Source organism: Pavona decussata, unplaced genomic scaffold, assembly GCF_977016875.1.
Source record: "Pavona decussata unplaced genomic scaffold, jaPavDecu1.1 SCAFFOLD_129, whole genome shotgun sequence".
NCBI lineage: Eukaryota > Metazoa > Cnidaria > Anthozoa > Scleractinia > Agariciidae > Pavona > Pavona decussata.
This window is the reverse complement of record NW_028145543.1, coordinates 135,001-159,491: the sequence shown is the minus strand read 5'-3', so window position 1 is coordinate 159,491 and position 24,491 is coordinate 135,001. Positions and strand designations below refer to the sequence as shown.

The following is a 24,491-nucleotide window of genomic DNA, read 5'->3' as shown; positions in this document are numbered from 1 at the left end:
CGCGCTTATTGGATATGGACTGATGGTTGTAGCCATCTTTGTGCACTGAATATGAGATGATTATAAGCAACGAAGCGTGTAGCGCCAATGTGGCTATAATCGTCTCTTATATCCAACGTAATACCCTGGCTCCAGCGGCCCGTTGATGAAAATAAATTATCCCCGGAAAACCAAAATAGAAGGCGCGCCTCGCTGTAGCGGCTTCGCCGCGTAATTTCCTTCCTTCAAACGAAAAAAAATTAACCTCTGGCCCCCAGCTGGGCAGTGGAATAACTGTTTTATTAAAAAAAAAATAAAAAAAAAAAAAAGGTGAAGAAATATTGATAGATATTGCTGACTTCGCTTTACAAGAACAACCAGAAGACAATTTAATGGTCGCTATTTGTCGGGGACGCATGGTATAACGTCTGATATACCGTGACCGCTAAGCCAAACAAATCCGTAGAATCCTCGTTCGTGGGGAGGAGTGGGTGACGTGACGAGCCAAAGAACGTATTACTCAGGAGGTTAATATCCAACGGGCGCTCGTGGAATAATTGTTAAACATGCACTTTATGCAAAAAGATATGACCTTTTCCGTGAACGCCAGCTAGACATTAAAAGAAATGACAAAGACGCATCCAAACCAGTCGCTCGACGCTATAATCTATCTAATAATTCAGTTGATACCGTTATCTCTTCATATGTTTTGCAAGTTGGTTCTAACTTCGTGATAGCCGCTTAAATTAAATAAAGCTACTGGGCAGCACTCGTCTGATTCTATTTATTTTTCCATTTTTTTTACAAGTAGGCAGGTCATAAATTTTAAAATTTTCGTTCTTTGGAAAATGTTTTGTCAATACTTGAATGATGTCGGCCTTAGTCTCCTTTGTGTAGCTTTACTCCGTGCATCTTGCCGACGCTTTCCATTTCATCCGATTGAATGTCTCGAGTTACAGCTACGATTTGATTTTCATGAAGCAAACGCCCTTCTTGGCAGTCTTCACAGCTTCCTTTAATTCTGCTTTATGTGACTTCATCTGCCTCTGCAATCTGATGGTATAAATAACATGTCAAACACGAGGCAAAGTGAGAATGATGAATTATTCAGGAAAGTGTTTCATCCATTTCAAAACACCGAAATAGGGGTTGTAAAAATGAGGCACAGCCGAGATTTTCAAACCGTCTTCGTATATTTCCGAGTGTTTTAAATAGCTTTTCAAACCGTTAATAATTCTTGAAGTACCTCCATTTTATATTGAAGCAAATGCAAATCAATTCAAAGTAACATGTGTCACAAAGCTTTCAAATAACAAATGTCTGTAATAAAAATATATTATACCTCTTTGGAGAAATCTGTGGGCCTCATTGATGGGCAAGTGCAAACTTTGTGCAAAACTACAACCCCTTTATAATCCAGCAGAGTCTTCCTCTAGTTCTTCGATACAGAGCAATGAATCATTTATAAATATCGTGTTCAACCTCCCAGTCAATCTACGTTCCAAAGCCCGCTTGATCAGGGGCAGAAACAATTGAGCCCTTCAGTGTGCGATTCATCGTACATATGGTTTTCAAACTTTCTGGGTATTGAATTAGTGATGTACTATTAAGAAGTACTGGTGACTACAATCGTGGACAAAACTCGTTAAGAAAACTACAAATTTTGCTCATATATTTCAATCTACCTTACAGAAACACTGCCTGGAGAGAAGCAAACCTTCATTCCCCCTTCCTCTAACTCAATGTTGCTTTGAAGGCCGGGCGATGTCACAGCCTTTTTTTCAGCGGCAGAGCAACATTGATGAGGGGGAGGGGCTGCGTTGTTGAGGTATCATTGTAGCGGTCGAATTTGGAGATCGACTCAAAGTTTCTTCACAGTTTTGTCCACGATTGTAGTTTAGCTAAAACGCCTCCACGGAACCTAACAATATCCAGTAATTTTGCGCGTTGTACCTAGCGACATCGTTTTATTCAGCGACTCTGGGATCTATATGCACTTCCCACTCTCTCTTCCGGTTATCAACAATGAGCTACAACATAATACTACTTGCCTTTTCACGGGAGACAAGTCACCGCACCCGAGTACAATGAGTAATAAACTGTCACTTGGCATCGCCTCGTGAATTTGTTTGATTCTAGAGTCCACAGATTGAAGAACATCCTATTAAAAACAAACACCGGAGGCTTATGGTTTGATCAACAATCATCAACAACAGCCCGACTGTTTCGAGTCTCATTGGTTTAAACTGATCACGTGACGTCATCCGGGGAGAGACGTTATCTGGCGGCCCGACCGGCGAAAACTCCTCACATTTACCTCACCAATTCATCCCAAAAAAATTGCTCTACCTTTTTTATCTCAACCCTTCACCTAAAAGTCAAATTAGTGGGGAAATTCTAAAAGCCAATTCCAGTGACTTTTGTTCGGAACAAGATTGAAGGGTGAAAAATAAAAGCAATTAGGTGCTTATCAGGTTCGTTTCTCTGGTTCATATTTTTTTGAAATTTCAGCGCGCTTTTGTGCGAAAGAAAACGTAGTGGCAAAAATAAAAACAATAGAGTGTTTCTGTCTTGGGACTATCGGCTGTTAGTTACCGCAAGAATTTGATGTTCTTAACACAAATATTAGCCAGCGAAGGGGAGCTTCGAGGACAACTATCAGACTGATGGTCCCGCACAAAAGTCACTAAACGAATTTTCAGCATTAAGGCGAAAGGTTGAAATGAAAAAGGCAACGTAAGGGACTAAGGCGACGTGACCAAAGGGACTTAGAGATGTTCTACAAGATTGGGCCTGGTGCTCAGAAACTCGCGAGGGGCTACTGCAGAACTAGGGAGCACGAGCGCAAGTATAGGCAGATAGGTGGGTCTGTGAACGCTTACAAGCATTCTTTTTTCGTAAGAACTGTGCCAATGTGGGACACTCTTCCTGCGGCAGCTGTACAAGGAGACACGACAGATGCTTTCAAATAAGCAACTAGCGCAGTAGTGTAAGCACGGCTCCCCTTCCTGTGCGAGTAATTAGCGAAAGCTAACATGCAATTATTTGATAGACGTAAGGATGAACAATAAAAGCAACCTCTTTGATGATGAATTGAAAGAATATTTTCAGGGTTTTTACGCGGATAGTACCACCCATCCGGGCATTTTTGCCGGAAGGACAGTATGCGCTGATAGTGTCTGTCCGGGATGAGCACTGTCACGTCACGTGGTCAATTTAAACTACGTGAGGTGACAGTTAGACTCGGAGGAAATTTAGGTGTGATCTATAACGGCCGATAGCCTCTCAGTAGATAGACTAATTAAAAGTACCTTCCATGTACGCTCTTGTTTTTCCTCAATATTAGACTGGCCCTCTGTAAAGAAAAATTATACAATGAATCAGATAATGGAACTAAACGAAACGCATTGAGGCAGAAATTTGTCACAATCTTTATTAGGTATACGTAGTATGCACATTTATTTATAAAATAAAGAAACAAGACTTGTTTATCGTAACTCCAAGACAACAGAATTATTTTGGGCGTTCGTCGCATACAAAGAGTACAAGCCAGCAAGCGTTTCCGTGGGGTTTTGTACGTTTTGCGCTGTTTGACCGCGCGGGAATTGGGACGAGAGCGAAAGAAACGGAGGAAGGGCTCTGGTCGCAATACCCGCGCGGTCAAAAGCGAAAAACTGACAACACTCCAACGAAAACGCTTGCTTCGCAGAATAAAGGAGTACACATCTTTATTTCCTTGTCTCTAACAACCAGTCGAACGCTACTGTATCGAGAGAATTTTCCCAGGGTTTTTATTCAGATCAGGGCACAAACAAACGAAGACAAAAAAAATGGCTGACCTTTAAGGAACATTTCAGGTTCGTGTAGATGGGCCCATAGTATATCGGACGTCTGCATTAACTTTACTGCATGAGATACCATCTACGAAAAATAAGAAGCTTGTTCATTAATACTACAATATAATTTGTACGATAAAGCCCGTTATCACAGACAACCGGCCTGGTCTTTCAACTCCCGGACGGAATCATCTGTAGGGAAGCAAAGAAATAACGAATATGTGTTGGTCAAAAAGAGTTTTGGAGAGGACAATGAGTTTGTCTTTTTACGTGCCTACCGGAATTTTTGAAAAGGTGGTCGTTGAGCGCTATTCGTGAAACAGCCAACCCAGAATCACGGATTTCATAGCCATGAGAAGGTTCAGAATGAAGTTAAAGAGAGAAGAAATGAAAAAGGAGAGGAAAAAAAGACTATGGAGATAGGCTCTATCCGCTATGCACTCTCAAAGAAGCATGAATTGAGCGGGCGCGTTTTCAAAGTAAAATAAAAGAGATACTACGCGCTCTCTGATCGGTTGAAAGACATTAATCATAACCCAGCGCGGGAAAAAAATTCCTCTGATGATTTAATTGAGAAATTAACTAAAAAACCCTTTGTTTTATACGCTGTAGAACTTGAACTGAACAGCCGTGGGAACACAGACAAAAGGTAAGTGTTTCCTAAGACAAGCACAAAAATCATAGTGGAGTAATATATATCAGGAAAATCAGGGATGGATGTGTACCTCTTCATCTGAAGTGCAAGAGATAGCATGCGTTGTACCTCTGCAAAATTTTCTTAGCACTCCTGGATAGTCCAACATTGATGCTACAGGAGGAATTAAATAAAAAATCATAACGTATCCCTCTATTAAAACTGACTAAACTAAACTAAACTAAACTGAACTGAACTGAACTGAACTGATTTGAACTGAACTGAACTGAACTGAACTGAACTGAACTAAACTAAACTAAACTAAACTAAACGTTTGTTTTCATTGTCAAAATAACTCGTTTGGTGTGGCTTAAATTTATTAGCTTCGACCTCTGGTTGGGTTCACTGTGCTACTTGCTCTTGTTGGGTTGGATGAAGACTTTGGTTTTCGTTTTACGAAACTCAGTTGAAATCCGCTGTATTGGACACGAAGCTTTGCTCGATCCTGTCTCTTTACCAGAAGGCACTAAAATGGGTGCCATTGAACCATTCGGTAAACCCTACAAAATAGTAGGGCTAAGCATGCTGCGATGGACTGGGGAGCAGACACAAAAAGCTAGGCACTATCACCGAAGATCATCTGACTCAGAGCTCAATCACCTAAGATTGTCCAAGCGAGGATACAAAAGGTTCACCAGGTTACGGGCTTGGCTTTGGATAGCTTCTACAGTGGAAGCTCGATTTAACGAAGTGCCGAGGAACTAGAAAAATTGGTTCGTTATGTTGAGGTTCTGTTCCATACATCTCAAAAGGCCGGGCTGGAGAATATCGTTCGTTATACCGAGGACTTCCTTATGTAGAGGTTCTTTAAGTCGAGGTTCCACTTTATCACAAGTTAACCAGTTTCCAGCACAAAATTCATTTAACAAACCAGGAAGAAATTAGTTACCTATTTTTCCACTACGTGCAGTCCTCTCGAATAACCTGTTTCACAAGAAAAAAAGAAAATGACGTTCCCAGCTTTATACAATTACGCGTCTGCCGTTCTAGATTGACGTCTCCATGCATGTTAAACTGTAAACTGATTACTGATTATTTAGTCAAAATCCACTTCCAATCAAAATCATGACTGGTTAACGGTGTGACACAAACAACCATGATGGAAATGGTTTGAACTCAGGCGTCTCGTCTTAAGTACGTAAATTATGATCACTCGGGTAAGTGTAGTTCTGAGAAGGACTGTTTGAGGTGAGATTGACTGACGTTTCGACAACCTGAGCGGAAGTCATCTTCAGAGTCAAGTGAATTGTGGAACGTCAGTAGATGGTATATATGTCTCTGGATGTTGACCTGGTTGGTCAACGAAGTCGAGATGTTATCGGTGGTTTGTCAGTTAAGCTGCGATGTTATTGGCTGTCAAGATTGTAAAAAGTGATTGGTGCTTTCGATCCAGGCACAGGACACACAAGGGATCTTAAATGAAGGAAAAACAGCATTAAATACCGGCTTGCCATGCAGGACTCGACAGAAGTTACTCGGTTTAAGATCTATAAGATGCATACCCTTCCTTGTCTGCTGGATGTTTCCCAAAGTTTGGACCTGCAAACGCAATGAACAATTCAACAAGGGATAAATAATTAAGCCAGGAAAAATGCAAATTATAAGGAAAAGAAAGACAAACGAAGAAAAACGAATCAACAAATGACTGTAAGGTTTGAATAAATAAAAGTGAAATCGTAGAAAAGTTAACATGTGTTTCCTCAGTGGGAATTGGTGTAGTTCACCAAGAATCCCTTAAAAGAGCGTGACCTACACTTCAAAAACTCATTAATAATTCATAAGACCATTGACCTATCAAATGGTCGATAAAACATCACGTGCAGTGGTTTAAAAACCCGACAAAACCTCCCCCTTATTAGTATGCGGTGTTCAATGTTTATGCTAATTTCCAACGTTCACAAAAGCATCATTGTTATGAACTCTCTTGCCACACGCTTTTCCAGGAATGTTTCTGAAGCCGTTCAAAAAACTCGCAGCACGTGTTTTATCGGGTCTAAAACCACTCGGCTGCGCCGCGTGGTTTTAAATCCCGATAAAACACTGCTTCTCGTGTTTTAAACATTACATAGTAAGCTTAGGCGCGACTTGGTGTAAATTAGCGTGATCTACAGCTGTAACGTCGACTGTCATAACAATGCGTTATATGGCGTATCCTTGCTGGGCATGTGATCACTGAATGAAAGTAAATTAAACTGACTTGGAAGTTTACCATTTTGAATTTTGAGCTGAACTAACTCCATACAAGCATTGGCATCTTCGATTGAGCAATGACCATCCGCTCCATTTTGAATCTTCTTTCTGTAAAGAAAAAAATATTGTATAATCCTCTTCTAATATCTGTTGCCAAGACAAGCCAGTAATTATATTTAGTATATACCACACAGGTGAACACTGAGTGCTTGTCGTGCGCGCTGATTGGCTAGCTCGGAAGTGATTAGCAAGTACTATTCTCCTCCGAGCAACCGAAGAGACAAAATCGCGCGCCAAGAGTTTAATTTCCGTCCATTTTTCGGCATATTGCCAGAAATAACTTTTTGGTTCTTGTGTGGTATATACTAAGTCTAAGGGAACTGGTCATAACAAGTTTGTTCAAAGAGGACCCACCTTGTCTGGAGTAGGGGGGTTATCAAAGACACCACCTATCTCGTGAACATTGCCGACAAAATTTTATTGGCTTTAAAATTTGAGTTGACAGAAATATCCAGGTAGCAAGAGTCAGCATTGCTAGATAGACAAGAAAAATGAGGTTTGAACCTCATTGTTTGTCATTTTTTGCTGCTGGACAGAGGGGTGGCTATGACACCATCTTTTGAGGTTGAGGAAGGGGGGGGGGGGAGGGTGGGGTGCAGGCAGAGACCACCATCTATTTTTGGGTTCGGTGGGTCCTGTTCGAGTATAGTAGTTTTGACCACTTCCCTAAAACAATTATTCACCTCAGTCTCGGTGAAAGTGGTAGATATTTACCGAGCCGCGAAACGGCGTGGTAAATATCCACCATTATTCACCTCCACTTCGGTGAATCGGTGAATAATTGTTAATTAATATACATTAAAGAAACACAAGGAAAACAATATAGTTGGGGTCTTTCGTTACTGACCAACCTCGGAGCAGGACAGGTTGTAACTGTCGTGCGCTGTCGTTGACTCATAAAGGATCCTGGATTTGTTGTTTACTAAGTTTTTCCATGCAGCAAATATAAATGGACAAGTCAATCGATTAACCTTCAGTTCATCAACAGAGAGTGGCAAAACACGAATTTGTTAAACTTTACTAAGTTCTCACTGTTTACAAGAATTGAAAAATAAACAATACCAAAACGACGATCTTCCTTTCAACTGTCACACACTAGCATTTTATTCACATAGCGTAAATTTAAGACCCCCATGACTGAATGCTTGACTCGTACCATTAAATATTCTTGTCGCAAGGAAGGCATCGAATATTAGCGGATAAAAGATGTAATGTAAGTAAAAAATATCTACCAAAAACTCACTTTAAATGTTGCTTAGCAAGACTACGTAAGGAGGGTTTAAAGAAAGCCCCTCTAGGGGTGCTGTACATGACAGATGTGTCAATCACTCTTACATGATGCAGCTAAAAAACAACAACAACAACAAAAACAATTTAGAGCATTAAAAATGGTAAAGCTATGTAAGCACTGTGATAATCAAACTAACGGTTCACAAACGTCCGTGCTTAAGCTCTCTTCGACCTTTTCACTGAAATAACAAAGAATTCAGGGATAAAACCTTTAACTTAAGCAAATTACTGGTGCGTTTTAGAGAACATAATCCAGATATTTGCAACTCTGACGGACCTCAATCCATCAGTATACTCTGAATAAATTCCTTTCGTGGAAAGAGTATTGCTTAAACTTACAATAAAACATGAGATAGCGGTACAACATTCTTTCACACACGTGTATCCTTGGTCCAATGTGGCGAATGAGTGACACGCGCTCCCCTCGCGTGTCGCGCGCGCGTCCTATTCCTCTTTCCCCTTCCCCTTTCTAGCGCCTGTCACGTAGGCTAGGTGGCGGAATTTACAGCTCACCAATTTAAAAAGTTGAAACGAAAAAGACGAACGAACAACATACAGGATGGAAAGGCTATGAAAACAACCTGTTTGTTAATGACTTGGAAAAATAGATAGGACGAATTTTCGCCGACGAGTACTATCTACAAGGCATTTTCGCCGGCAGGACACTACCATCACGTCAGTGATCAAATTAAACCACTCCGAACCCAAGAAAATTTAGAGAAAGACAGTAGCTATCCAGACGAGGTTTGTGATTAGAGAACGAAACAATAGGTCATTGGTTGGGAACAATGAATCTCCCGCAGAAAACCATGGGAGCTACAGTACTAGGGTACCAATGAAAATAGAGGTCTGGAGGAGGTAAGTACTGTACTATCCAAAATTTAGTGGTGAAGTATAATTAGAGACAGGGCTGGATTTTTGTTCTTTTTGATTTTTGTTAGGCCATCCGTTTTCTTTAAAACCACAAAAAAGGAATATTTTCAAAAAAACAAACAAACAAAAAAAAAAAACAACAACAACAACAAAAAAAAAAAACAAAAAGTGGAAATTTTAAGAAACTCGGAAGAAGTCACTAGACAGTAGCGTTTCCTGGATCGTTTTGAATCTTTTACGTGTGGATAACGAAACGCCAACGTGCGGACAGAAAACGTTCTTAAAATGTGTCTTAAGAAATAAAAACGATTGAAAAGCGGCTTCAACTTACTTTGGCGCAAACGCTATTTTCTCACGTTTGGCAATGGGAACAAAACTATGTTTTTCAGTGTTTTTCGAAATATCCGGAATGGTCCCAAAAGCGTAGACTGTTTACAGTCTGTTACCTTTCCATGTGATCGCCATTACCGCCATCTTAGTTTCTACCAGCCGGCGCAAGCTGGGCAGATCAACCTTGAGTGCCAAAACTACAGAGGGGACCCTTGTCAAGGACGGTGCCTCCTAATGCAGAAGTATTTTTGCCCAGTTTATGGCTATGCGGGAAAAACAGATCTTAGCAAGGGCTACTGGAATCCTGAAAGAAACTTGGGGGTAGCGGGGCAACTTTGAGAGATAACTAAGCAACAATTATTCTAAAAAGCAGTAAAATACAAAGCAATGTATGACGTTTTTTTTTCCATATTGAAGTTTTATTACTGTATCTGTGAAAAATGCATGGTTACCCCCAATTTTCTTTTTGGATACCAAGAGCACCTGCTAAGTTCTGCTTTCTCACCATAGTTTTAAAAGGGGCAAAAATGTCCCTGTTTTAGTAAGCGAGATACGCAGAACGTACGCGCTAAAACAAAATCAGGCACCGTCCTTAAGAAGGCAGCCGTTAGATAGAAGCGTAACTGAGATCTCAACGGTCACAAAGAAAATATGGGACTGTAAACAGCCTAAAAAGCGCGCCCTTAATGTAACCCACCTTAAGGGCTCGCAGATCATTTTCCAAGGAATGGCCAAGTAAAATAGCATCTGGGGGTAGGAGATCAATTAGACGTTTCTGGACATCAGCTAATGTAGTCGTCACATTCTCAAGCATCTTGGATGTAATTCCACTAAATCTGAAGAAATAATATATATGTAAGCACAGTCTTTTGAAAAAAAAAAAAGAAGTGAACCCTCTTGGTACTGACGAGGTTTGAGGTTTGGCTGTCTGAGCTCTCCATGCTCTCGAATTAAGAATTGGTCCATGCTTAGCGTGCATATATCGAGTTATGGATGCACGCGGGAAGTTTGGAGAGCACGAGAGGAGCGTAAGAGTTGCTCGAGGCGTAGACTCTTGCTTCTTGAGTGCTCTCCAAACTTCCCAAGTGCATCCATAACTCGATAAACGCACAGCTTAAAGCATGAACCAATTCTTTTATAACACAGTGAAAAAAAAGTAAATGATTTCTGGAAAACACTCCAGGTTTTGTTCCTATTAATTACAAACTGATTCTCTGTCAAAAAAAAGGTGAAAGTGGTTTCTCGTATCGGTTTAATCTTAAGGTTTCATTAAACTTCGAGAAGCTCTTATAAAAATACATTTTTTATGGTGTTGTCTCTGTAAAAAGTTTTTTATAACATAGCGCGCGCATTCCCCCCCATCTGACTTGCACACGTCATCGGATGGATGCACGGCCGTGCGTATGTTAAGAAATGTACCATGATGACGCCAATAGCAATTAGATTAGGAAGCATGCGCGCTATGTTATAAAAACTGATTGCAACACCAAACAGCCAGCACCTGGAAACTATGGATTAACAACGCTCCCCTGAAAGTAACTACTGTTAACTGCCGCTTATAAGCCCTGGGCGTATACAACTTCGTAAGGGCTTTTAGATGGGCTTATATATCCGAGGGGGCTTATAACCGCAATAAAAAAAAAAATAAAAATAAAATGAATGCCGTTTCGAACCGAGCTATAGCAGTGATCGAAATACCGTTTTCATCTACTGGTTTTTAATTAAGCTTTAAAACGTCATAATAAATCAAATTCATTTCAATATTTGGAAAATTAAAACTAACGAACTAACACGAACGAAACCGAAACGTAACAAAACGGACAAGAAAAAGAATGCCACGCCGAAGCAGTTCTTTTATAAATTAGTTGTAAAGATCTTACGTATAAACTGTGCGTCTACTTTCAAATCTGGCGCAATTTTATCAAGACTGGTCTCTCATATACATGTACCCGATAGAAGCGATTCCGCTGCCTGATTTTTAGTAAGTGTCATTTTCGCATCTACTAAAGTTGCGTACCTACAGCTGCAACTGCGATGGTCTGTCTTCTACTACTGATCCTTTAACCTGCACTTCAAACATATGATATTTCCCTTTCATTTCAATATTCTACGAGTACATGTATGTGATATTCAGATGTTTCACTTCAGTTCACTAACAAAACTAGGCCGCTAAGTCCGCAAGGCTCAAGGGGCATTATTTTGGTATTTTACGATCCTTTTTTCGCTGGTGATAGGCTATCTTGTGCTACCTTACTCTGTTTTGTAGTCAATGATTGGGTTGGAAGGTTGAACAAGTGTGTCGTAAACCACGTTGAGTGATTCATCAACCAATGATATTCTTGTGAGTTCCATTCCCTCTGTCGTCTGGCACTAAAAGAAAAAACAAAACACAAGATAAACAAAACAAAACGAAAACAACTGCAACATAAGAAAAACAACAACAACAACAACAACAACAAACAAACAAACAAACAAACAAAAGGCATCAATAAAACCTGAACACTGATCTAGTCATTACGGCCTCGTCCTCATGTTTTCTTAGTTTTAATTATTAAAAACACTGTTTCGTTTTTAATGATTGAAAATATTGGGAAACAATTGCAGGTGACTTGTTTCGATGTTAACACGTGATCAATTTCGAAAATCCCAATTTCAAAATCTCCTTTTTTTTTGGCTGCCCACACGTAAACAATTGACAAAGATTAACATTTTAGATCAATAACATTACACATGGACAGAACTGTTGAAAGACTAAACAGTATAACGAATTCCGATCGAAAGCATGTCATGTTTTCGGCTCGCGTGTGAACGATGTTGGAACACAGCAGAGGGTTTGTTAAATTGAGCTTTTTGATTGGTCAATTTTACCAACAATAACACAGAAAAAAAAAACTTGAATAAGTACGACTGTAATGCATTTTTCCGACTATGACAGACGATTTATTACTGTATGTGAAAGTTTCATCCAGTTCCCAGGCCAAGTTACATAGTCGCAAGTAGACTACTATTTCCAGCTGCCTAATGTGAGCGGTTCATTATGTGACAAGCTGTTCTTGTGTTGATGTTGTTTTGTTAACATACCATCTCACAATCAATAGCATACATCGGCGACTCAGTCGAGTTTGTTGATCCGTTATTGGCTTTGGTTGAAAGAAAACCTACAAACAAGAAAACAGGAATGCGAAATTAACTACACTTGTTTACAATAGACAATCTTACAAACTATTATCCTGCAAATATTCCTCAGCGAAGAAGTTACATGCAAACTTAGCTGACTACTACGCAGGACCATTTGCGAAATACCACAGAATTATTAGTGTGCGTTTAGTCACCGTCTTGGATTGGTAAAACCCCCACTTCTTGTATACCCCATTTCTCCTCCATTTTCCCAGTCCAAGACAGTGGCTTTAAATTATCAAAAACATATTCTGAAATACAACTGTAGTGAGAAATAACTTTCTTATAATCATTCTCTTCTGAATGAGGAGTCTGTTTCAAAGAGTTGATAGCCAAAGGTAAATTGGCCACCGCAAAGAACATTCGAGTGCTGACGTTTCAAGCGTTAGCCCTTCGTCAGAAAGCTCTGATGAAGTTTTTACTGACCCCACCAACGCAGCACCAGAGTTTCTTTAGAAACTAACCCTCTTAAACATTTTTTTGTTTCAAGCAGAGACATTAGGATCAAAGGCTTCCACATGAACATTAGTTTTGCTTTACATCAACTGAAATTCATTTTCAAATCGAAGGTAGCCTTCCTTTGAAAAGGAGGCTCAAGGCAACTCAGGTACAGCCTGAGATTCAGTTTATTGTCATATTTTCATACCACTATCCTTCGATTTATTAGCGTCATAACTGACATGCCCAGGGACTGGATAGTCATTCTCCCACATCTCATCAATGCTCAGAATGTAATCCTCTCTACCAAGTCGAATATTGCCTTCAGGAAGGAGAAAGAACAAAAGCTGAAAATGTTGTGTTTTTGGTGTCAAATCAAAAGACATTCCATTGAAAGAAATGTGATGCCATGTTTTAAGTCTGGTGAATAAAATAATGATGGATATATTGTTTTGAGTTAGTGACACAGGCATACTTACTTTTAGCTTCCTATGCAGACACTCTTTGGGCTCGTCACGCATTCACATGCCTGACGAGATCAAAGAGTGTCTGCATAGGAGGCTAAGGCATACTTGGAAAAAGTAAATCTGAGTCCTCCGAATGGGAAGAGTTGAACCTATACATGTATGTATAATGACCTCAGATTACTACTTTGGATGTACAAATCATTCAAACTTGTAATCTGAAGACCTTTTCACTGAGTACATGCCTGTGTTACTCACTGAAAAAATACACCTATCATATAATTCCAAAATATTACGGGCATCAGTGAAAATATTTTAAAGAAAGCAGCCAATATATGATTACTGTTACCATTACACAGTTGCTCTTCTCTTCTCCGCTTTAACTCGTTTTGGGAAAGGTTGACAGATAATAAACTTTCATGAGGCAGCTTTACACAAAAATCTGGCCCTGAGGCTTTTGTTTCAACACACTGCAAAGGAAAAGGATTCAGAACTGGTTTAATGTAACAGAATGTGTCAAGAAATAATGGAAATTTTGACTTACTGCACAGTGTATAGGTGTATTTATTGAGTTCCTAATTTTAATATCTAGATTCTTTTGAATTTAATATTCATAGGGTTTTTGAAACTTCAACCCCAATGATCAAAATTCATATTCTCCTCATTGCTCTTCACACATTGTATGGTACTAGTTGGCATAATTTATTTGAACATCAAAACATTTTATCTTGAGAAATAATTTCTTTTTTCTTATAATGCCCTTGTGTTAGATTAAGATAGTGCATGTGATTAATTGGAAATTAGAATTGTTCATGACAAGCAAATTGTCCGTTAATCCCCTAAAGTACCAACATTAAGGTGGCCGAACACAGTTTTCTAGTAAACAGGTGTCAGTATGCATTATTTGGAAACTACGTTCTTCTGGGTACCCGAAATTAGCGTGGTGCAAGATCAACTAAAAAGAAATGAATTTTAAAACTCGCAGCGAGCTATTGACCGTCTGCAAACAATAGTTTTCCTTAATTTTTAGAAAATGCACTTGTTAGATTTTTTTCCATTTTTTGTCTCCAGAAAAACTCACAAAATACTGACATACATGTAATGACACTGCTTTCATGTAACTTTAACAGAGGGATCTTCTGTAAATATCCGTTTTGCACTATAATGTTTTGTAAAGATACCCTCTGTCGGATTTGGATTTTTGTTTGCAGGTAATTTACGCTTTTAGAGAACTACTGTTTTGTTAAATTTCACGAAATTCTAATGAGTGGTTCCTTAAAAAACAGTTCATTTCCATTAAAACAACCAGTCACAATTTTTGGTCAAATGCGCACACGTGGCATTTTATTGGGTTTTCACAGCAAAGATTAAAAGCGTGCAAAAAGGGTTAGCTCTTCGCGAAATTGCTTTCTTTGTTCAGTGATGAAAGAAAAAGGGTTCACAAACGACACTGGATTATTTTAAGAGCAAAACTCAACTTTGTGATCCATTTGATATTAAATTAAGGGATCACTTTATCGACGCCATAGTTTGCTTACCACAACCCTAGCGCACGCTTACTATCATCATTAAAGGAATGAACCTGTCAAGCACGCGCAAACTGTGTTCGGCCACCTTAACACACATCTCTTCTCTGTTGTTCACACATTTTTTTATTGTACTATGTGGGAGAATATCTGTATGTTTGAACATGAAAGCATTGATATTTTCATGTGTGGTGATCATTTCCTTTATCACTATAACTCCATGGTCTGCATGTTTGACCAAGCTGTGATTATTGTGATGAGAAAATGCTCACTGTTGGAGATGAAAGAGTTAAAAGCATACTTATTGACCCAGGGAGAGCAGTGGTATTTTAGGTAATTCCTTGAGGGATGATTATTTTTTAGAGGACAATTTACACAAATGTAGTCATTGAGAAGAAAGCCTTCATTCACTGACCCATATTTTTTTTGTTATAGACTTACATCTTCAAAAATGTCGCTAGACTGGGAAAAGCAATCTTGATTTTTTGCATATTCTATGGCTCCAACACCGCTAACAAGAACAATGACAACCCTCTGGATACTGCCTGCTTTGTGGATGTACGGGCACCACTTGGGAGTTGATAGGTGACTCTCCGTTTGACGCAGCGATGCATACAAAATAAGATCTTGAATGTTTGATATCTTTAACGGAGAGATGGTACATGTACCTTGTCCTTTCCCAGGTCGGAATAGGTGCACTGAGCGAGGGATGGCCTTTGGCTGTGATAAAAAATATTTTAATTTGAAACAAGCAATGTCAGTTTTAAATTCCTTCAAAGTTTGTGACCTACTCTCTTAATTAATTTGGATCATGATATCAAATATCTACAAATTATCTCGGACAAACTACTGCAGCTGTAGTTGGGAAATAAGAAAAAACTAATGTGAATTTATTGGATGTGTAAAATTCTCCATCATACTTGAAGAAAACACTGACTGGAAAGTAGTGGAGCTAATTCTCTCTCCCCTTCCCCCTCCCCTTGATGTGCTTTGAAGATCAGACTGTTACCCAGCCTTTTTTCAGCAGTAGAACAACACTGTCTGATAAGGGAGGGAAGGCTGAATTAATAATTTTTGTTGATGCATGAATGTAATGGTGAAATCTGTGGGTGGACAAAATGTTTCCCAACAGTATTGTACAAGATTGCAGCAACCATCTGCCCTTTAAGTTGACCACCTTTTCCAGTGACATATCATAGATGCCGGTAAACAAGACATTTGACAGGTCAATACAAGAGCCAGCAGATACTGCGTCACTTAGCTGCCCACTTCAAGGGAAGATAAAGGAACTCACCCCCTCCCCCTCCTCACACATAATGTGTGATTTTAGAAATTTCTACAGTATACCTCCCTATGGAAGGGATTGGAAAGACAAAACATTTACCCTGTTTTCAAAAGGGTAGGAAGATCTTAGAAAAAAATCCCTTCCTTGTGGGGAGGGGGGGGGGGGAATTATTTTCTAAAACTCAGCACATAATGTTAACAGAAGAGACAACATGGCATTGATACATGTACATCACGTGCAGTAACCTTAAAAAAAGTTATAAGCCGCTATATCATGAACAATTAAATTTTGTACATTTCAGTGTTATTACCTTCAATTCCTTTTCCTTGTTCTTCTTTTTTCTTGACTTCTTTGAAGTCTAGAACAGAAAATCATGATTTAAGTTATTTGGTGTCATGTAGGAAACAAGTTACACAAAAACCCATGCAAAACCCTGCAAATCTACAAATTATGGAAAAATCTCCTTTTTTACATCAGCATTTCATTATGGGTGATGTAAGTTGCATAAGACTTTGGTTAAGCTTGGTTTAGTTTTAAGCTGATTATTTTGACTCCAAGTTCTTAAATGGAAATTTACAGAGAGATACACTGTAGGAGGATCTTAGAAACAATCCCTTCCTTGTGGGGAGAGCGAGGAGGGGGGTGGGGGAGGGGGAAATTAAATCTAAAAGTACACAATGTTAACAAAAGAGACAACACGGCATTGATACATCATGTGCACGCAGTAACCTTAAAAAAAATTATAAGCCACAATATCATGAACAATTAAATTTTTTACATTACAGTGTTATTACCTTCTTTCCCTTTCCCTTGTTCTTCTTTTTCATGGTCTCCACCAGCTCTTTTAAAAGATAATTAAAGAAAACTATCTAGTCTGGTCTTACTGCAGGAATTTCGTTAAGATTTTGAACAGTTGGGCAAGAGGTTAGTGCACCTGAGCTGGGCTGGATTGAGATGTTAAATGCAGAGATATGAAGTCTACTGCCAGGCCCTTAATGAAGCCTCTGCTTAGTGATTCAGAGATGTCAATTCTCCCGGATAACCCGGGAGTCTCCAGATTTTGAACTGTATCTCCCAGTCTCCAGATTTATGTCTGTAATCTCCAGATTGTGAACCGTATCTTCTGGTCTCCAGATTTATGTCTGTAACCCCCCTGATAATTTAGGAAGTTTGCTATTTGTCGTAGACTCGACTTTCTGACAAGCTGGTACTGTTTAAGAACCCCCCCCCCCCCAACTGAACCCGTGAATTTGGCCTTGATGCAACGCCTCCGTAAGGTGCTTTGTTATTGCTGGCTGGGCAAGTCATATTCTCCATAATTGAAGATGTGTGAGGTTGACAGCCCTGTGATTACTTTTTAGTATTTAAACAATAACTATAACAATAATATTACAACAATAACAATTTTATTAACAATAATAAAATAATAATTATTTTTTATTTGCCTTACACGACACAATATTTACAATACTGAATACTACTAACAATTACTTTTATTACAATACTCACAATATAAAATAAAAGTAATAAATAAAAATGCACAATGCAAAAACCTATATCAAGCCCCTCCCTTTCACCCACACATGCACACAGACACACAGGCCAAACAGCATACTAACAATAGAGTGTAAAAATTTCATATTAAAGAACAAAAAAGTTTGTGATGGCAGTTTACATTTATTTAATATTTTAGTTCTACATAACTCTGATTTTTTGATTTTTTGGCCAGCTTGTTGAAAAAATAATAAATAATTTTTTAGATAATAATAATAATAATAATAATAATAATAATAATAATAATGATGATAATAATAATAATAATAATAATAATGATAATAATGATTTCTTGAAACATAAGCAAGCGAAAATTAAAGTTAATAGCCAACGTTTCGGCGTCATCGTGACCCCATTCTCAAGGCAAAGTGGATAAATTAATGCGAAGATTTGTAGAGACTGTAAAGTATAGAAATCAAATCTTCGCATTAATTTATCCACTTTGCCTTGAGAATGGTGTCACAATGACGCCGAAACGTCCGTTATTAACTTTAATAATGATAATAATAATAATAATAATAATAATAATAATAATAATAATAATAATAATAATAGTAATAGTAATAGTAATAGTAATAATAATAATAATAATAATAATAATAATAATAATAATAATATAGGTTCTTAAAAAATGCATTTTAATCATAATGAAGTCTCAATGCTTTTTACATTCCTTTCTTTCAGTCTAATCTTCTTCAGTTTAGCTTTAGGTTGCTAAATTAAATCTAGTCTTGCTGCCATTAAACTCGTCTGATTTCTTCCTCCCAGTCAAATCTTTTTAGCATGGCACCTGCACCTGAGAGTATCGTTCACGTATGTTTTGTATGCATGCCAAAATATCCATGATGCAACTGCCAAACTTAGTGTACTCAAAACAGCATTAATTAAAGAATACAAAATGTTATGTTTCCACACTGACTTGGAGATAAAAATCTCCAAACTCCAGACCTGAAAAGAACCTGCAGGTGAGATTATATACTGAAACGTAACCTGAGCAACCGGTCAGCTCAGTAGGGAGAACACTGGACTACCGGGTGGGAGGTCGCACTGATTCAAACCCTGGCCTAACCAACAATCAGGGTCTTTAAACAAGTGAGGAGAAAGTGGTGCCTTTGTGACGACATCTGCAAATGGTTAGCCTTTCTGATCTTCTTGGATAAGAACAATAAACTGTCGGTGACCCATCTCACGACACTTGTTCCTAATTGTGGGATGTCAAAGAACCCACTCACTTTTCAGTCCAACAAGAGTAAGGGATGTAGTCCCCAGTGTGGTGGTCCATCTCTATCTCTGATTTCATCTGTCTTTTGCGTGCACATACATGTATGGGTTGGGTGTGTGGGTGACATCAACATAGGGACTGATAGCCTGCTAGCAAGCTCTCTTGGGCTAATGGACTGATGGCAGCTGCCAGTGGCGCCTTTACATGCTGACGTCTGATCTCAACCCACAGAAGAATTATATTGCAAGCCACCATGAGACTATGTGATATGTGTGGTATACAAATACATTGCCATAGACTTTGAAGCTCATTCTGCACACGGTGCATGCCAGTAAGATGCTTTTGCACGTGTGAGATCTTGTTGATCGAGTTCTGTCATACTCTTCATACTAGCTGCTTTTTTTTGTAGACCTTGTATTCCTTCAACTCTTTGTATACACTTAGACAATGTTACCAATTCATTTTATGAAACACAAAGAACTATCATCCAAAGTTAAATTACTGGTTGTACATGTACATAAAAATTAAAGCATTTAATAACAAAGTGGTGATTTCATTTCAATTCTTTACCAGGAATAGGAGGTCCACTATCTTCTTCACTTGTCCTCTTCCGTTTTCTTGACCTCCTTGAAGTCTAGAACAGAAAATTATGATTAGCTATTCGGTGTCATGTAGGAATCAAGTTACATGTACGGAAAAAAACCCACGTGAAACCCTGGAAATCTGCAATGGAAAAAGCTAATTTTTATATCAGCATTTCGTTGCGGGTAATGTAAGTTGCGTAAGACTTTGGTTAGGCTTAGCTTAGTTTTAAGCTGATTATTTTGACACCAAGTTCACACACTTCTTGGCGTAAATTGAATTCAAAAGCAAACGCACCCCAGGCCCGTCCGCCATCTTGATTTTTTTCCTTTTCTGGGAGACTGGGACTATCCAGATCATGTAAGCGTAACGTAGTGTCTCAAATTGTTACGGTTCGTGGCGAACTACATGATGTAATTAGAGAAGAGGAAAAATGAACTGCGACCTTGCTATAATAGACACCTCTGTTTGACAAGGGTACGTGACATTCTAGAGGAATGAACGGATTCGAGCGACGTGATTTTGACAGCATTAGACCTGTGCTTGCCTCAGGAGCGGTTTTTGTGTTTATTTTCACCTTTCAGTTTTACAGGTATGCCGAAAATATACAGCTTGATCATGATTCACGCGTAAAACTCGAGTTGAACTTTGATTTGACTTTAAATTTTACATGTAACTTAAAAGCTTAGAATTGACCTACACAATTTGCTTCAGAGATTTTTTAGTCTCGTTTAAGTGCCATTTCATTTTCAACAATCGAATCTAAAGGGGCAATACCTTTACAATTAATTAATATGTGTTGTTATTCCAGCTGGCCGGCTGATTTAGGCATATTACATTTCGCAACCCCCCCCCCCCCCCCTCCTCTTTTATAGAGGGACACCCATTTTGAAGGAGCACGTTATCACAAGTATGACTGATAACAATCTTGATTTTCAATGCTCATGACATTCTTTTGCATTGATCTTTATATTTCAGGCACAATTTCCTGGATCATTAAAACTAAAAAAAATGTCCCATGTCTGTTGTCTTCGGGCCTGTTTAGATGAGAGTAGAGATAATCTTTGATCTGGGATGAGTCTAGTGTCAGGAACAAAACTCCATTTGTTTACATGAGTAGTTCCATTATGGGACAGTGAGATGGTCATCTTGCTCTCGATGAATTTTCCGGTCAATTGGGTACTTTTGGTGGTAATTTTGTGGCATAGAAGGTAATCTTCACTATAGTTGCTGAATTTCTTGGAATACTTTCTGATCTCCAGTAGCTATAGGACCCTATTTTTAAAATTTCTACTCATTGGAATGTTGCTCTGGTGATGGGTTAATTTCTAACAAACAAACAAACAAACAAACAAACAAAATTAACAATATTAACTTTATTAAATGAGAGTGAAATACATTGAATACTGGTGACCCAGTAGTTTTCATATTTTACCTGTTTCTTAGTTATGATTTCAACATACAGTACATACATGTATTTCTTTGTGATTTTCATTGCTGTCCGCTTTAGTTGTCCTCCATTACTCATTGGGACATGGGTTTTTGCCTTTGGAGTTGCAGTGGGCTTTGTTGTGTTCAGGTATGTCTTTGTAGCTCTTTTATGGTAAGCAGTAACTGTGTATTCTTCTTCTATGTGTATTATTCCAAGAGTGAACAGTTGACATAATTTGAAATTCAGAGGAGCTGGGGTCAATTAAGTGGCCAAATTGTCAAATTTTAGGTTCATTTGATGTTTGGTTTTTATCTGAAGTACAACCAAACTGCAGGGACAAAATGGACCCAAGTTATCAAATGAAGTGTACTTGCAGTCCACACACCAAAGATGAGGGCATCATAATAATGTTATATCCAAAGTTCATTAGAGAAGCTCAGTCCCATTACTTCCCTGGAGTTTGGTTGTATCTTTGATAAAATTCTACATACATGTACACTGTAGGCCTCCAGCCCTTCAATTCTTTGTTGCACTTCAAATGTAAGAGAGGTTTCTTCTTCTTCTTTTTTTTTTTTTTTTTTAAATTAGTGCAGAGCTATGTATACAGAGTGTGATCTATTTATCCATTTCTGCGGTGATACATGAAAGTTGTATTTTTTTTTTAGCTTTTCTCCAGTGTTACCTTCTTTTCTATTACATTGGGGCTCACGGAAAAAGGTAAAGTGCTAAGACCGTGGAATGGAGTTTGAATATTGCATCTACAAGTAGGAGTTCTTGTGTTGACTGTTGTGGACCACCTAAATTTTATATTTGTAACCTGTGCATGTACACACTGGTTAAGAAGATTGACTGTGGTGAATTTAGGGTGGTTGGATTGATGAGGATGGATTTGATGTGTCAATTTGGAAAAACAAAATGGCCATAATACACTGTATGTTCTTTACATTAACCTGGTGGCTATGAAGTGAGTTCTCAGTTTATCATAACAGGACACCATGTTTGTCATTTTGAACAAATTTTTTCCAGGAAAAAAGTATTATCTACATGATGTACATGTATTATAATAATTATTATGTTTCTTGTCAGGGTTATGATGAATATGTACAGCAGCAGACAGCTGTATCAGGGATATGCACTATTTGTGGAAATAATAAATGTCAGCGTCATAGGTAAGTTATTGAGAAGAACTGTTTAATTGATAAATTCATCACTGCAATATTTGTGATTGAAAACATATGTACTGAAGTAAGAGAAGTAATAACTGTAGAAGTTAGAACTCCCATACATGTAAGTAGATTTGTTAGGATGCAGGGTGGGACCTCAAATCAAGGCAGGCTATAACAGGATAAATATTAACTGCCATCACATTCATGACTGTTAGAAGCAGGATTAAACTCGATGTACTCCGAGCTGTAGCCAGACTTTCAGAAGAGGTAGGGCAAGTGCTGTTTTGAAATCTTTCTTGCACCAAGTATCACACTTCCTTCCTGCTACAGCCCAGTGGTGTGATGGAGGAGGCTATTCAGATGTGGTTCAAAATATGCTTAAACAAGCAGTATCAAATCCTGCAATTAAGTAAGCTTGGCATAAATGTACGCACTAAGCGAAATTGGTTACGAGATGGAGGGAAAAGTGGCCAACATGGAGGAGTGGGGGTCATGCATGCCTTCCACCTTCTTGCACTTGTTTATAAATGTTCCCACATTCCACATTTGGAGAATTTTTGTACTTGACACACATTTATTTTTAAACAATTTGCCCTCCTGAATCATTTGAATTTTTCCCTAAATTTGTTTTTGTAAATGCTATTTGGGAATTATTTCTCAATTAACAATAATATATTTTTTTGAATTGTGGGAGAAACTTTGACAGGCCAAGTGCTTTGTCTTGCCTCATGCTGGCTACAGCCCCGGCACTTTTACTACCTTAATAAAATGCTATATATAATAGAAAAAATATTTATTTAATGAAAAAAAAAAAATGAATAGTGATATATTTTTTCTTTTGCTCAACAACCAGACCAGAAATTTCACGAGCAAAGTTAAAGGTAAGTCAGGAGAGATTTTTGTAATTTCACCAGAACAGTGACAAAAACTGGGTAACAATTTTATTGTTAGCTCCATACATGTAACATTCACCTTCATATAATGAGATGAGATTTATTGCCAGGCAATATTGATCATTATTAAAAACTGGACCATTATTGTATAATGCAATTCTACAGATTTGATTGGCCAAGCAGCCATGGTATATGAGCCATTATGCCATGCATGAGGAAAAGTGGCCATTAAATTGTCTTCTGGTTGTTCTCGCAATTAGCGAAATCGGCAAGATTTAACAATATTTTGTGATTGTTTTTAAAAAACAATTTATTATTCCACTTACGCTTATTGAATGTGAGATGATTACAGCCAACTCGGCGCTATGTGCCTTGTTGGCTATATATCATCTCATACACATGCTCTTTGAGTAATCAAGTTAATAATTAACAATTATTGTTAATTTTTAATTTGATGACTCAATCTTTGCCTAAAGGGTTGGGTATCCTGTGGATGATCAGTTCATCTAGATTGAAGGGCTGGGTGTCCTGAGAAGGACCATGTAAGAGTCATTTAGATTGAATTGAAGGGAATGCATGCAGATAAATAAATTGGAGAATAAAATTATTTTTTAACAAACTGCCTTCAAATGAACCACCTTTACCAGAAGAGCCATTGTGCTCTTGTTCCCAGCTAAATAGGTGGTTGCTTGACTGTAAAGTACATGTTAGTGTCTGAACCAGTAATGGTTGGGGCCCTGTTTGGTACAGTTTCAGAGTTTCAAAACTTTTGGTCCTTACTGTAATTAAGAGCTCCCTGGCCCCACCCTTAGACCTGCCACTGTATTGATCTTTATTTGATACAGTGTACCTGTAACTGATGTCTACATTTCTTTTAGCCATGGGAAGATATCCTTATCCCGGAATCAGTAGACTCTGCATTACAAGAGGTGTGAGATAAATTATCATTAACTAAGGAATAATTCAATCATACAACATCAGAAAATGTTAAGATAAAAGTATTAAGAGTAAACTATGTTATCATTAGTAAATGCTTTAATTTTTTTGTCAGGATGTTACAGTCACATACTAATCTGGTCTGATCATCAGCCCAGCCTTTTATTCTGGGTTTAGTTTAGTTTAGTTTTATTAGTTTAATGCATTCGCCATAACAATAATTATTACAATGATAATAAGAGTTAATAACAAATTTAAACATATATTAACTATTAGCAAATAAATCAAAAATAAGTGGGGGATGTGGGGGAAGATGTGGCAGGAGAAAGGAACAGACCTTTCATACCAATTATTGTGACCTAACTTCCTGAAGGTACATGTAAGATAAACTAAAATTACACGATAGGCAAAATACACAAGTACATAATAGACAAAAACAACTACAATTAATAGAACAGAGGACTGTAGGTTTCTCATTTAGACAGATAAAATTGGAGCAGATTACATGTAGTTTTAAACATAGTTAAAAACGTTGTTCAGTATCACTATTTTGTAACAAATGGT

General features: G+C 38.1%; 2 protein-coding genes across 4 annotated transcripts in view; one reads left to right on the top strand and one right to left on the bottom strand.

Moving 5' to 3' along the window:
* Positions 1 to 619: 619 nt before the first annotated feature.
* LOC146468757 (uncharacterized) lies at positions 620 to 19,830 on the bottom strand. Of its 2 annotated transcripts, none has more exons than XM_085124172.1 (19): positions 19,798 to 19,830; positions 19,489 to 19,552; positions 16,937 to 16,983; positions 16,453 to 16,500; positions 15,299 to 15,577; positions 13,676 to 13,801; positions 13,076 to 13,184; positions 12,334 to 12,410; positions 11,507 to 11,622; positions 9,950 to 10,088; positions 8,003 to 8,103; positions 6,719 to 6,807; positions 6,012 to 6,048; positions 5,399 to 5,433; positions 4,541 to 4,623; positions 3,819 to 3,900; positions 3,291 to 3,334; positions 2,031 to 2,140; positions 620 to 1,032 (listed from the first exon to the last, which is right to left on the bottom strand). In XM_085124172.1, the coding sequence occupies exons 1-19, from the start codon at positions 19,813 to 19,815 to the stop codon at positions 939 to 941; spliced, it is 1,698 nt and encodes a 565-aa protein (XP_084980298.1). In that variant the 5' UTR covers positions 19,816 to 19,830; the 3' UTR covers positions 620 to 938. The 2 variants fall into 2 exon arrangements, with proteins under 2 accessions (XP_084980298.1, XP_084980297.1); XM_085124171.1 differs by having other exon boundaries at positions 13,076 to 13,189; positions 13,681 to 13,801.
* A 91-nt stretch (positions 19,831 to 19,921) lies between these two features.
* LOC146468756 (sorting nexin-14-like) overlaps positions 19,922 to 24,491 on the top strand; it is a 28,766-nt gene continuing 24,196 nt past the window's right edge. For both annotated transcript variants that reach the window (XM_085124170.1, XM_085124169.1), the window contains exons 1-6: positions 19,922 to 20,092; positions 21,011 to 21,079; positions 21,598 to 21,649; positions 22,019 to 22,101; positions 22,952 to 22,979; positions 23,870 to 23,920. In XM_085124170.1, the coding sequence (XP_084980296.1) occupies positions 19,998 to 20,092; positions 21,011 to 21,079; positions 21,598 to 21,649; positions 22,019 to 22,101; positions 22,952 to 22,979; positions 23,870 to 23,920 (378 nt within the window). In that variant the 5' untranslated portion in view covers positions 19,922 to 19,997. The remainder of the gene's footprint in view (positions 20,093 to 21,010; positions 21,080 to 21,597; positions 21,650 to 22,018; positions 22,102 to 22,951; positions 22,980 to 23,869; positions 23,921 to 24,491) is intronic.